Source organism: Canis lupus, chromosome 12 (genome assembly GCF_011100685.1).
Source record: "Canis lupus familiaris isolate Mischka breed German Shepherd chromosome 12, alternate assembly UU_Cfam_GSD_1.0, whole genome shotgun sequence".
NCBI classification, from domain to species: Eukaryota; Metazoa; Chordata; class Mammalia; order Carnivora; family Canidae; genus Canis; species Canis lupus.
The window spans coordinates 35,651,222-35,665,297 of record NC_049233.1 but is presented as its reverse complement, the minus strand read 5'-3'; the positions used below and the strand labels follow the sequence as shown (position 1 = coordinate 35,665,297).

The window sequence follows — 14,076 nt, the reverse complement described above, 5'->3', positions numbered from 1 at the left end:
TTCTGCCTGTAAATTTTATATTTAATCTGCCAATACTACATAGTCCTTGATTACTATAGTTATATAATAATGGTTAAACTTAGGCAGACTGATCATTTTCCCCCCTAAAATTGTTTTAGCTATTGTGGTTCCTTTGCCTTTTTATATAAATTTATATAAATATAATAATTTATATAAATTTAAAAATAGTCCAGTATCTACAAAAAAATCTTGCTGGCATTTTGATAGGGATTGCATTAAGCCTGTATATCAATTTGGAGAGAACTGATAGAGATCAGGATGGAAGCAAAGGGGCTTACTCATCTGGGGAGGTATGGAAGCATCTGAGATGGAGAGAAAGTGGTTGGAGGTTAGACTTGAGGCTTCACAACCCCTTTGGAAACACACTACTTCCTGGAGGCTGAGAATGTAGGTGGATCCAGAAGGCACAACACTCTTTGGAAGTTGCTAATTGATTTCCACAGGCCTAGTGATACCCCACAGGTGTGTATTGTTTTACTCATACCATTTCTTCTTCTAACTTTTAAGTCAGGCTACATTATAGAAATGGGAGATTTCACATAAAAATCAGAATTGGGCAGATCTGGGGCTCAGAACCCTGTATGGCAATTGACCAATTGTAATTAATAGTCTCTTTTTTATTTGGGGACTGGGAGAAGGGATCTGGGGGAGTCAGGGATAAGGCAGGCTGTTTAAAGGATTCTCTTATATTGAAAAGGTATTGATTCCAAGATGTTAAAATGGCATGTATTGTTATACAGAGCTTGAAAGCACTCATTAGAAAACTTGCTAATTACATTTCACTTTTCTATTTACTGGTTTTTATCTTCTGGATGTGATTTTATTTTTATTTATTATTATTATTATTATTTTTATTTATGATAGTCACACAGAGAGAGAGAGAGAGAGAGAGAGGCAGAGACATAGGCAGAGGGAGAAGCAGGCTCCATGCACCAGGAGCCCGACGTGGATGTGATTTTAAATAGATAGTTGAGGGATCCCTGGGTGGCGCAGCGGTTTGGCGCCTGCCTTTGGCCCAGGGCGCGATCCTGGAGACTCGGGATCGAATCCCACATCGGGCTCCCGGTGCATGGAGCCTGCTTCTCCCTCTGCCTGTGTCTCTGCCTCTCTCTCTCTCTCTCTCTCTCTCTGTGACTATCATAAATAAATAAATTAAAAAAAAAAAAAAGATAGTTGAGGTATCCACAACCTTGCTACCCAGAATTGATCTGTTAACTAGCAGTATCAGCATTTCTTGGGAAACTGTTTAAATGAGGACTCTTAGGCCTGCCTCAGACTTAGTGAATCTGCATTTTAACAAGATTCCCAGGTAACTGTTTTATACATTTAAGCTTGAGATGCTCTCCTCTCTAATATTTCAGGGTGTATTACCTAAAAATCCAGGAAACAACAGATTCTAGTTGGCTGGAGTATACATTTTTTTAAATTTATTTTATAATTTTTTTTATCATTTTATTTTTTTCATCATGATAAGTGTACTCTTTAACCCCCATCCCCTGCTTCTCTCACTGCACCCCAACTCCCCTCTGGTAACCATCAGTTTGTTCTCTACAGTTAATAGTCTCTCTCTTTTAAAAAAAAAAAAAAAAAAGTCTCTTTTTTTTTTTCCCTTTTGCTTGCTTGTTTTGTTTCTTAAATTTCACATATGAGATCCTATGGTATTTGTCTTTCTCTGACTGACTTACTTTGGTCAGCATTATACTCTCCAGCTATATCCATGTTGTTGCAAGTGGCAACATTTCATTCTTTCTTATGGCTGAATAACATTCCATTTTGTGTGTGTGTATATATATCACATCTTCTTTATCCATTCATTTATTGGTGGTTATTTGGGCTGCTTCCATAGTTTTGCTGTTGCAAATAATGCTTCAATAAACATAGGTGTGCATATATCTCTTTAAATTAGTGTTTTTGTATTCTTTGGGTAAACACCCTGTAGTGCAATTACTAGATCATAGGGTAGTTCTGTTTTTTGTTTGTTTATTTGTTTTATTTTTTTTACTTTTTGAGGAACCTCCATACTGTTTGCCACAATGGCTGCACCAATTTGGATTCCTGCCAGCAGAGCAAGAGGGTTTCTTTTTCTCCAAATCCTTGCCAGCACTTGTTGTTTCTTATGTTTTTGATTTTAACCATTCTGACAAGTGGAAAGTAATATCTCATTGTAGTTTTGATTTGCATTTCCCTGATGAGTGATGTTGAGCTTCTATTCATGTGTCTGTTGGCCACCTGTATGTCTTCTGGGAGAAATGTCTGTTCATGTCTTCTGCCCATTCCAAATTGGATTATTTATTTTTTTGGGTGGTGAGTTGTATCAGTTCTTCATATATCTTGGATACTAAAATTTTCTTGGATATGTCATTTGCAAGTATCTTCTCCCATCAGGAAGGATGCCTTTTAGTTTTATCGATGGTTTCCTTTGCAGAAATTTTTATTTTGATGGAGTTCTAATAGTTTATTTTGCTTTTATTTCCCTTGCCTCAGGAGACATACTAGAAAAACGTTGCTATAGGGACACCTGGGTGGCTCAGCGGTTGAGCGTCTGCCTTCTGCTCAGGGCATGATCCCAGAGTACCAGGATCAAGTCCCACATTGGGCTTCCTGCATGGAGCCTGCTTCTCCCTCTAATGTGTCTCTGCCTCTCTCTCTCTCTGTGTCTCTCATGAATAAATAAAATCTTAAAAAAAAAAAAAAAGAAAGAAAACTTGCTATCGCTGATGTCAGAGAGATTATTGCCTGTGCTCATCTCAAGGATTTTTATGGTTTCAGGTTTCACATTTAGGTCATGAATACATTTTGAGTTTATTTTTGTGTATAGGGTAAGAAGGTGGTCGTTTCATTCTTTTGCATATTACTGTCCAGTTTTCCCAACACTTTGTTGAAGAGACCATATTTTTCCCATTGGATATTGTTCCTGCTTTGTTGAAGATTTTTTTTAAAGATGTATTTATTTATTTATGATAGACATAGAGAGAGAGAGAGGCAGAGACACAGGAGGAGGGAGAAGCAGGCTCCATGCCAGGAGCCCGATGTGGGACTCGATCCCGGGACTCCAGGATCGCGCCCTGGGCCAAAGGTAGGCGCTAAACTGGTGAGCCACCCAGGGATCCCCTGCTTTGTTGAAGATTAACTGACCATACAGTTGTGGGTTTATTTTTGAGTTTTCTATTCTATTCCATTGATCTATGTTTCTATTTTTATGCCAGTATCATACCATTTTGATTACTACTGCTTTGTAATATAACTTGAAATCTGGAATTGTGATACCTCCTGTTTTTTCTTTTTCAAGATTGCTCTGGCCGTTCGAGGCCTTTTGTGTAGTTTTATACAAATGTTAATATTTTTTTGTTTTAGTTCTGTGAATAACGCTGTTGGTATTTTGATAGGGATTGTATTGAGGCATTTTATTTTTAAATATACTATTTTACAATAAAATAACTACTGAAGTCCAGCACAAAAATTCTTCCCAATTCCAGCACCCAATCAAGTGATTTTTTTTCTTTCTTTCTTTTTTCTTTTCTTTTTTTTTTTTATTATCTTCAATTAAGTATAAAGAGCTTCACATTACTTGGAGACCATTTTACCCACTGCACTGTTTGGCTGCCAGTCTCTTGTCTCTCTCTTCAGCAGTGGTGAGGTAGATACACTTTCTAAAGGGAAGAGAAATTCATGGTTTATTGCCTTTGCCAATAACAAAAGTGTTGGGGAGCTAGGTAGCAAAGATATTGCCACTGGCATCTTTCACATGAACTACATGAAAAAACAAAACAAAACAAAAAAGGATGTCTCTATTGTTGATCACACCAATTCTTCCCAGGTTAGCACCTCTGGTCACCATATAAAGATTACCAGTATTAAACTTGATGAAATCAGTAATCTTCCCAGTCTATAAGTCAATCTAAATGGTGTCATTCACCTTGATAATGGGATCAGGATAGCTGATACTGTGAGCATCATGGCTCACCAGATGAGGGATTCCTTTTGTTCTTACAAAGATCTTTCTCACTTTACACAATTTATACTTGGTCTCCTTAGGTGTAATCCAATGAACAGAAAAGCAACCCTTGCTGGAAGTTCTCCCCAATCTTATCAATGCTGATGACATCCATAAAACCAGCAGGATAGGTTACTATCAGTTTGGACCTTGCCATCATTCTTAATAAAATGTTGTATACAGATCTCCTTTAGTACATCTTCTGCTAGGGCATACTTAAGTTTGTTCCTTAGGAAAATGATGAGAGGAAGACATTTTCTCAGATTATGGGGACCGGTAGATGAATGAGGAGCAAACACACTGGTCAATTTATCCAGCATCCAGTGGTTTGGAGCTGCTACATGCTTCAGAAGCTTCTTAGGACCATAAGCCATGGTTGTGCTAGGCATGAAAAGAGTGTGGTTTTGTTTTTCAGATGTTCAAAGGACATTTTTGAAAAGCAATAGATCAATAAATAGCCAGAGTATTAAGAATTCTCCTGTCCTTTCACCGATAATTATTTCTGTGGGTCTCCATTTTATATAAATGAGATACTCTTAAATATGGTTAATGAGCCAAATGGTCTTCTGGTTTATTCAAGGCAGTATATAAATGGAAGCCAACAAAATCTAATAGTAAATTTGGATTGAATATTGTATATCAATTCAATATCATAATAGAAGCAACTTAAAATCTTTTGTAAATAAAATGTAAATAGGCAGAGTATCATCTAGTCTATTGAAGAGTTCTCAGTATACTTACTCTGTGTCCTAGCTTGGTTGTCCTTCCCCCCAAATTTGAAGGTGTGGATGCTTGGAGTCCCCTCCCCCATGGGTTAAAGTGAGAAGTCAGATATAGAGTATCTGCAAAAGTCAAGGAAGGATACTAAAAGCAGAAGTCCTCCTTCAGCAAAGTGTCAGTCAGTGATTGTCATTGCTCTGGGATCCGAAAGAAGCCTTGAGGTTAAGCTGTCTGAATAATCTAGGCCTCCAGGGATCCCTGGGTGGCGCAGCGGTTTGGCGCCTGCCTTTGGCCCAGGGTGCGATCCTGGAGACCCGGGATCGAATCCCACGTCGGGTTCCCGGTGCATGGAGCCTGCTTCTCCCTCTGCCTGTGTCTCTGCGCCTCTCTCTCTCTCTGTGACTATCATAAATAAATAAAAATTAAAAAAAAATAATAAAAAAAAAAGAATAATCTAGCCCTCCAGGAAAGGGCAGCATTTGCTCTGAGATATAGAGTCTTTTTTTTTTTTTTTTTTTTTTTTAAGATTTTATTTATTTATTTGAGAGGGAGAGGGGCAGAAAGAGAGAGGGAGAGAGATCATGAGCAGGGAGAGGGGTAGAGAGAGAAGTAGACTCTCCACTGAGCAGGGAGCCAGATGAACGACTCCATTCCAGGACCCTGAGATCATGACCTGAGCTCAAGGCAAACACTTAACACTGAGCTACCCAGGCACCCTGAGTCTTGGTGGGTCACCAATCCCAGGTTTCCCCAGAGCCCCACGAAAAGAGCTTATCTTTTTTTTTTTTAATTTTTATTTTATTTTATTTATGATAGGCACACAGTGAGAGAGAGAGAGAGAGGCGGAGACACAGGCAGAGGGAGAAGCAGGCTCCATGCACTGGGAGCCCGATGTGGGACTCGATCCCGGGTCTCCAGGATTGCGCCCTGGGCCAAAGGCAGGCGCTAAACCGCTGCGCCACCCAGGGATCCCGAAAAGAGCTTATCTTTCCTCGGACCACTGCCTGGGTAAAGCTGAGGCCGGGGCAAAAGTTGAAATGAAAGTGGATGGGGAAATGGAGGTGGATCCTCCTCCCAGGGTCCCCTTGCTGAAAATACTCTGCAAATGCCAGTTGCATCTGCAGCCCGCACACCCGTGGGTCTACAGGTGACACACCTCCAGGGGTTGCTGCTGGTACTCATCTTCCATGTAAGAAGTGGTCCAGGACCTTTCCCTGGGGGTGAACCTTACATCTGTGCCTCTCATTGCAGTCCTTCCTGAAGTATCAAACTGAGATTAGGGCCAGACTCTGTGGGCTCCATTCTGCCGCCCTTTGGGACCCTGACCAGCAACCCTCCTCTTGTCAGCCGCCCTGTGGGGGATGCATGCGGGGCTGAGAACCTCTGCCCTCTCCCTCAGCATGCTCTCCTTGGGCTCTTTTGTACTTGAAAGTGGCAGACACGCTGGGGACAGAGACAACGCTGCCTGGGGCACAACAAGCTAGTCAAGGGGCTGCTGCAGATTGTGGCCGGCAGGCATCTCCGCAGCCACTTCCCATGTAAGGGCTTGCAATGTGAAGCTTCTCTCTGCTCCCCAACCCTGCTGCCCTGTGTTGGCACTAGGTCTGGCCGGACATTGTCTTCAGAAGCTGAGGAGCTGGAGACAGGAAGCAAATCCAAAGGCAGCTGCCTGAAAGGGGTCGCTGGGCCCCAGCTGGGGTGAGGGAAGCTGTCCTTATAGCGACAAAAAAAATGCCGGCCTGGGCCTGGAGCCAGCCAGGAGTGACGTCGGTGTACACCCAGAGACAAGCCAGGACTTCTTCACTGAAGCCAAGAAGCCAGGGAGAATTGCCTGGAGGCTGAGTTCTTCTGTGGATGTGTTTATAGCCCCCAAGCCAAAGTTCCTGAGGTTGGGCCATGCTTCCCCTGTGCAACCCTTGGAAAGGCTCCAGGAGATGGGCAAAAATCTTAGCCAAGGGGGCAGAGAGAGGGAGGAGAGGATGGACTGGTCAAGCTTATCTGGGCTGCGGTGACAACTCTGGGCTTGGGAAACCATTTCCTCCAAACTTGTGTAAAATCCCATGCTGAGGATCCCACAGAGATGCTGGCCTTCAACAGCCTTTTCCTGAGAAAGGCAGGGGTGGAATGAGTGTTAATGGGACTACATTTTCTGCTGCAGCAACCCTAGGATTCTTAAGCCAAGATGAGGGTCATCTTGGACAAAGTGGAGGGGCTTCCCAACAGTTCCTGGATGGTGACCACATAAAGGCCACTGTGTGTTTTTAGGTTGGAAGGGTGACCCTGTGAGGACTGGTTGCCAACATCTACTCTGGTGTCTCCTCCAGCCCATAGTGGCATGCCTAGCAGTGGGTGGCGAGAAGCCTTTGGATCCAGGTCCAGGTGTAGCTGACTAGAATGTGCTGCCAGTTTCCAGAAAGCTCAGAGAACAAGCCCTGGGTACCTCTGACACATCTGAATTTTGGCACTTGGCACTTACCAGCTTTGCCTCTGAGGTCCATGGTATGATACAGGACATTCATGAGCCCTCTGCAAATCTCTTTTCACTATGCCATCCAACAGTCTAAATACTCAAAAGTGGGAGAGAGAGAGGTGATGGCGGGTGTGATTGTGGTGATGGCCTCAGAGCCTCTGGATGGGGTTCCCACCTGATTAAAAGGAAAAGCTGCAAAGAGGTAATATTTGGAATTGAGTGAATTTTCTGTGTCTTCATTTCATGCATACTCAGAAAAGTTGTCTGGGCCAGGCTGGAATGCTAAAGGGAGACATGTAAACAATTGCATCCTGGGAGATAACAAAATTACAGTAGATATCCCTCAAGCAAGAAGGAGTTGGTAGTGGCACAATTTTGAGGAGGGGCTAAGGAGAGGGATCTAACTCCCCTTAGTAAATCACACTACTACTAGCCAATCAGACCCCCAAACCAGCAGTTTGTGAATCTACAATCAAAATGTGTAAATGAAAAAGCAGTGAGGCCTCCATAGTCACTTATCCCAGGGGCCAGGCCTGGGATTACTGGGGACTCATTGACAGGAGTGGGGAAACCAGTTCTTATAAGCTGCTGTTGTGACACCTGTGCTGATTTAATTATGCATGAGTTTTTTTTTTTTTTTTTTAGAAGGGACATTAGTCATTACCATTTAATATTTTTTGATGGTCATACTTTCTGAACCAAAAATTTAAATCGTGGTTATCTTCTAAGTCTGTAAAGTTTTACAAGTTTGAAATAAGTTTGTATAGTTATGAAGGCTTATTTTTAATACCCCCCAAGTTGGATATAATTCCTGTGCCCCTCTGCTTTAAATACTATATTAAAAAAAAAACTATATTGATGGGGTGCCTGGCTGGTTTAGTGGGTGTAGCATGCAACTCTTGACTTGGGGCCGTGAGTTCAAGTCCCATGTTGGGTGTGGAGACTGCTTAAAAATAGAATATTTAAAATATATACGTACTATATTGAATTTCCATTCAAAGAAATGGTGTGTAGGAGGAGGGGGGAGAGTGATTTAAAAAGCATAAGGAAATTCTCACTGAGGAGATAGGTTATACTTTTTTTCCCTCCAGTAAAGTTACTTTTTATTAGCTATCTGACACACAATTACTTCTTCTCCCTTCCTCTAAAATTCAAAACCACCGGGGTGGGAGTGGGGGTGGGGGGAGTGCTGGCTGGCTCAGTTGGTACAGCACAGGACTCTCCATCTCACAGCCATGAGTTCAGGCTCCACTTGGGACTTCAACTCAGGACCCTGAGATTATGACCTGAGCTGAAACCAAGAACTGGATGCTCAACTGACTGAACCACCTCGGCGCCCCAAGAACCCAGTTTTTTGCCTGAATGTGAAGAAGTTTGCCTCAAGAGATAGTCATAATAGCTGATGGGATTGTATATTACCAGAACATGGTCTTGGGAAAAGTCAGCTTCATTTCCACATCTATGAAGCCATAAAACATTGAAATCACACTCTCATTGTATGAATCTAGTGCATCACTTCAAGCAGTATGTTTTGTTTTTTTTTTTTTTCAAGCAGTATGTTTTTTAAATGAATAAATTATTTGGAGGCTGAAGTCTGGTCTATACAGGAGTGCCGGGGTGACTCTTTTTCTGGCGTAGGTCATGTCTCAGAGTCCTGGAACTGAGACCCACTTTAGGCCCCATGCTCCACAGGAAGTCTGCTTGAGGATTCTCCTTCTCCCTCTGCCCTTACCCATGCTCCCTGGTATTCTCTCAAATAAAAAAAAATTAAAAAAAAAAAAAAGAAAAAAAAAAATCTACCATCTACAGTTTGGACCCAAGTGGCCAGGTGGGGCACACATGAGTTTTAAAATCAGGATAGATTTAAAGATTCCAGACTTAGCGGCTTCAAAGGAAGGGCAGTTTAGCGACCCTATCACGTTCCTTGCAGATAAGGAATTTCCAAATTTCCTTTTCACCTTTGTTAAATGGCAGTTATTACTCCTGCGTCCTCGGGGGTTGTAGGCGCTGGGCGAAGCGAAGCCTCGGGGTTTGGCCCCCCTCAGGCCCCCGGGAAGTGGAACCCTCCTCTGGAACGTGGAGGCAGGCCCTCGATTTGGCAGCTCCCTGGAGATCTCTCACCCTGCGGCCTTGCACTTTCGTCTTCCCGGGGTTCCGGCCCAGTCACTCGTTCCCAGGGCTAGAGCTGACGCTGCCCTCGTCCCAAGCACTCCCAAGGCCAAGAGCTTCCGGTGTGGAGAAACCTTTGTGAGGTGGGAGAGCGCGGCCCGCACCCGGCGGGAGGTCACGTGCGAGAGCCGCGCAGGCGGGCCAGGCGGGCGTTCAGCGAGCGACTCGGCGCGGGGGCGGGGCTTGCCGTGGGCGGCCCCGCCCAGCGCCCGACTCCCAGCGCCGTGGCCGGGCGACTCGGTCAGGCCTAGCCTCGTTGGCAGCGTGACTGGTTTTGAGGCACGCCGGATGGGGACGCTGCCAGGACGGAAAGATATTCCACCATGGGTGAAAGTTCCGGCAGACTTGAAAGACCCCGAGGTGTTGCAGGTCCAGACGCAGCTCTTGGAAGCTATGTTTGGTGAGTGAGCCCAATCCTGACCTGGGTGCCCTGACGCGGGCGTCTGGGTCTCCGCGGGCCTGAGCGCCCATGTTCTCTATCCCAAACAGGCCCAGCTGGATCTCGAATCCCGTACATCGAGCAAGTGAGCAAAGTCATGCTCGAGCTAAAGGTTCTGGAATCCTCGGGCCTCACCGAGGTCTTGGTTTATGGCTCTTACTTGTACAAGCTCAGGGCCAAGTGGATGCTCCAGTCCATGGCCGAGTGGCACCGCCAGCGACGGGAACGAGGTAAAAGGCCTGGCGACGTGCTTTTGGCATGGGGACTCGTGGGGGTCGTTTTATTTCTTCTCCTGCAGTCCTTCTCACCCCTGCTCTTCTCCCCACAAAAACCCCCACCCCAGGCATCACCCCAGGCTCTTTATAGCTGGGCTGCTGCTGAGACGACTTTAATGCGGTCTGTTGTTCCTAGAGACCGTGGGGTAAGACTAGGATGAGAGGTGGCCTGGCCTCCTAAGGAAAGGTTATCTGAGACCTGTTCCCAGTTCTCCCCCTCCCTCCCAACACTCCCCTCTAGCTTCTTAGGGTAGGTTGGAATGAGCTCACTGGCCCCACCTTCTGATGTTCCCAAGAATTCCAGGTGCAGAATGCCAAGCTGAGAAGTCCCAGAAACCGACCTTGAAAGAGGCTGAGAACTGTCCAGGCTCTTATCTTCTCCCCTTATGCACACTTTGTTGCTTTCTGGTGCAGGGATGCTCAAACTTGAGGATGCCATGAAAGCCCTACAGCTAGGTCCTTGGATGAAGTGAAGCCAGTTTGCCACCAACGTACCTGGAATCAGGATTGGAAGAGTAGATTGTTGTCTCCAGAGCTGGGATGTATATGGTCTGGTTGAAATTCTGCTCCAGCCTGACAGGGAAAAACCAGCTGATTTTGGGTCTCTGCCTTTGTCTGAGTCCTAATGTGGCTTCTCCCCTACCCCCCAAATTTGCTAATTAAAGGATAACATTTTAAATAAATAGTGCCTTGATGTTGTTGAAGTATTGGAGATAACATCACAGTCAAGTTGGCCCTTGAGCTTCACCCTTAATTAAAACCTTCAAAGCTAGAAAAAAAGTCCAAGAGCACCCATGGTTAGGGTTAAAAGGTATAGGAGTTGGGTTCTGAGATGGCAGCTTTGATCAAAACCCAGTCAATTTTAGGGGAAATGTAATAATGTCTGAGCTGACCTGGGTTCTTTTTAAAGATAATTATAAGGTAATGTGCAAAATGAAAAGCAAATATTCTCCAAAACAAAGATAGAAATGTTAGTATTTTCTCAGTGGAGTAGTTTTATATACTTGTAATCCTAATACAAGACCACTAGCTGATATGCAATATAATGAGACGGAACTATGGACTAAGTGGAGAATACTGGTTGTTGCTATATTGGAATAAACAGTATTTTCCTAAGTAACAGTAATATTTACATATAAATTTTGGATACTACATTCAAATGGATCAGAATCCAAAAAATGATAGAAAAGTCTCCTATCCATCCATTTATAAGATTATAAAAGTAGTCTGTATAATTATCCATTTATGCACTCATTTCTACTCCAAAAATAAAAAGCTTTATTTTCTTGTGTGCTCTGGAAGAGTGTTATTTTTTTTAATACAATCACAATCATAATGTAGATTATATAGTTGGGCATGATTCCATTTAATTGGTTCCCTACCAAAGGATTTTTAGGTTGTTCCCAATCTTTGGTTTTTACATAGCTGTGATGAATACCTTGAAGGTCATTGTTTTGCAAGTGTGCACGTATTCTATAGGCTAAGTTAGAGGGTAAATTGCTGGTCCAGAGAGGAAATTGTATATATGATTTTGCTAGATAGTACCAAATTGCCTTCCATGGGAGTTGAAATAATTTTACACCCAGCAGCAATAAATGAGATTGCCTGCTTCTCCACAAGCTTAGTCACAGGTGATTGGCAATCCTTTTTCTTTCTGACCTATTAGGTGCAGTCTTCCTGAGATTAGTACTTCTCGCTTGGGCCAGGAGTTGTGACTCCCTCAAATTACCCTCAGCTAGTGCCCCCTTCGGTCAGTTGGCAATGAATGTGTGTGAAAACGTAAACTGCAGATCTGGGACTTGAAACTCTGCAGTGCTGATGAAACACAGAACTGTCCTTGTCCTTAGAACAGTCTAGATGGGCAGCCTGGGTGGCTCAACGGTTTGGCGCCGACATCAGCCCAGGGCGTGATCCTGGAGTCCTGGAATCGAGTTCCACATCGGGCTTCCTGCACGGAGCCTGCTTCTCCCTCAGCGTGTGTCTTTGCCTCTCTCTCTGTGTCTCTCATGAATAAATAAATAAAATCTTAAAAAAACAACGGTCTAGAAGTTCTGTTTTAAGGGGCAGTACTTGCCAGTGTAGAAAAATTAATCTGTGTAAAAGTAGCAAAATTTGGAAATTTAAGCATATGCCATAAATCCCATGCATGCTCTGCACTGAAGATTTTTCAGCCCTTCAAGACCACACAAAACTGCGAATTCATAGGGAAAGTTTTGGAATAAACTGTAGATTAAAAAAAAAAGGTCTTGGGGTGGCTGCCCTTTTTCCTCTTTGTTTTAAGCTTTTGGCTAGTTTTCCACCCAGGGTAGAGGATTAAGAGAAGCCAAACAGCTTTCATTGTAATGGAGATGAGGGTTCTGCCCTACGGAAAGGCTTCATTAGCTCTGAGGAGATTTAGAGGAGAGTCAGTCTAGGGCGTTGTCCAGGAAAGCATGGATTGCTTGCTTACAAAACAACTGATAAACGAGCAAATCCAATCTAGTGAAATCCTTTGGCCCAAACGTAGTTAACAATAGCCAACGCTGATGGAGAACCTCAGGCCTGCCGGGAACTTCACCGGGCTCTTGGCATTTAGTGACTCAATTCTTTCAATATTAACATTTTACAGGTTAGGAAAATCAAGGCTCATCCATCACACCGCCTCCTCATGATCCATATATTTACATTTGAATGTTACCCAAACTTTGAGGGTCACAAGAAACTGCGTGGAGTGGGGAAGGGGGAGATTCTGAGTGGGGTAGATGCTCCTGGCTGGGCCCAGCTTGGAGTGCGCACGCAGATCTCTGGAGCTCCCACCTTGGGCTCCCCCCGGGGGTGGGTGGGGGGCGGCCAGGACTCCCACCACGGAGGGAGGGCGTTGTGGGGAGTGAGATTCCTGGGCCACCGAGTTGTTTGGAGGAGCTTGACGGTGCTTGAGACTGGACTGAGGCAAAGTCTCCCTGAGGAAGTCAATTCTGGGTGAAAGCCAGGTTATCTGTGAGCAGAGTCTGGCCGGGTGGAAGAGGCTGGAAGAGATGCACGCACAGCCTGGTAGAGAGACCCGGGGAAGCGGCTCTAGGGCCGGCTGTGGCCAGGAGGGTAGCTGAACAGATGTGGTCAGGGCCGGGAAAGAAGGAAGACAGGTTCCCCTGGGCCTCAGACACCAAGCTAAGAGCAGGAGAGTCACCCAGGGGTTTTAAGCTGGTGGTGAGTTGTCTACGATGCTCTCTAGTCCCTCAGAACCCCTGAGAAATTTAGTTCCTGTCTCCCCTCCAGCTAGAATCTGTTTACATCGTGATTTCTCTCTAACCCCTCTGCCTTGCCTCTCCACTGCTCCCATCAGTTTGTTAAAAACTGAAACTTTATTGAGGGTCTGCTTTGCCCCCTCCCAAGAACCTTGCTCTAGAGAGGAAAAAAATGAAGATATGGCCAGGGAGCATTTTCAGGATTTCAGGGAATCTTTCCAGAAAACAAATGTCTGGTATGTTTTTTACATGAACACAGACTCTGAAACATTAAATTGTCATAGTTAACTAATCAGGAATAAGAGGTTTTGTCTGTTTGGCACAGAGAATTTGGAAATTAGAGTTTGTCCAGGGAGAAGCGGCCCTACCAGGTCCATAGCCATGTTGTAATCTCTACAGCAGTTTTGGAAGCACCAGGTTATCCCAACTTGACTCCAGCCATCAGAAGCTGGACCTCATTTCATGGGATTGTCTTCCTAACTTTGACAGAAAGCACGGTTGTTGTCTTGCATGGTGGATATCTAGGATTTAGCTTTATTAAACTGGCAGACTGAATAGTGTTTAGTTGTATTGCTGAAAAAGAGAAATAAGAATATCTAAGTTTCAGAGGACTTCTAGTCGGAACTACCACAGCCATGGGACTTAAATGAGGGACAAGTATGACAAACGAGTGAATCAGGGCTTGAGTCTGAAGAAAGGAGCTAAAAGGGAAAACAGATGGATGATTCCTCTCTTTTTGAGGCTTTAGGAAAGTTTGAGGGAAA

General features: G+C 44.2%; 1 protein-coding gene, 1 long non-coding RNA gene and 1 pseudogene across 4 annotated transcripts; 1 reads left to right on the top strand and 2 right to left on the bottom strand.

Moving 5' to 3' along the window:
- Positions 1-3,492: 3,492 nt before the first annotated feature.
- Positions 3,493-4,737, bottom strand: LOC119863937 (annotated as a pseudogene).
- An 858-nt stretch (positions 4,738-5,595) lies between these two features.
- Positions 5,596-9,494, bottom strand: LOC111098313. Its single transcript, XR_005367917.1, has 3 exons — positions 9,164-9,494; positions 7,212-7,397; positions 5,596-6,839 (listed from the first exon to the last, which is right to left on the bottom strand). It is a non-coding gene; the product is annotated as an uncharacterized LOC111098313 (long non-coding RNA).
- A 45-nt stretch (positions 9,495-9,539) lies between these two features.
- DPPA5 (developmental pluripotency associated 5) lies at positions 9,540-12,058 on the top strand. 3 transcript variants are annotated; one of them, XM_038554516.1, is made up of 3 exons: positions 9,540-9,774; positions 9,864-10,043; positions 11,755-12,058. In XM_038554516.1, exons 1-3 carry the CDS (start codon positions 9,663-9,665, stop codon positions 11,889-11,891), a joined length of 429 nt encoding a protein of 142 aa, XP_038410444.1. In that variant the 5' UTR covers positions 9,540-9,662; the 3' UTR covers positions 11,892-12,058. The 3 variants fall into 3 exon arrangements, with proteins under 3 accessions (XP_038410444.1, XP_038410445.1, XP_038410446.1); XM_038554517.1 differs by lacking the exon at positions 11,755-12,058 and adding an exon at positions 10,503-10,771; XM_038554518.1 differs by lacking the exon at positions 11,755-12,058 and adding an exon at positions 10,385-10,526.
- Positions 12,059-14,076: the final 2,018 nt, after the last annotated feature.

Excerpts from the sequence above, each read along its gene's own strand:
- DPPA5 (XM_038554516.1), top strand. The coding sequence starts at position 9,663 with ATGGGGACGCTGCCAGGACGGAAAGATATTCCACCATGGGTGAAAGTT. Across the intron at positions 9,775-9,863 it reads GCTCTTGGAAGCTATGTTTG|GCCCAGCTGGATCTCGAATC; the intron begins GTGAGTGAGCCC and ends TATCCCAAACAG. Across the intron at positions 10,044-11,754 it reads CCGCCAGCGACGGGAACGAG|GTGCAGTCTTCCTGAGATTA; the intron begins GTAAAAGGCCTG and ends CTGACCTATTAG.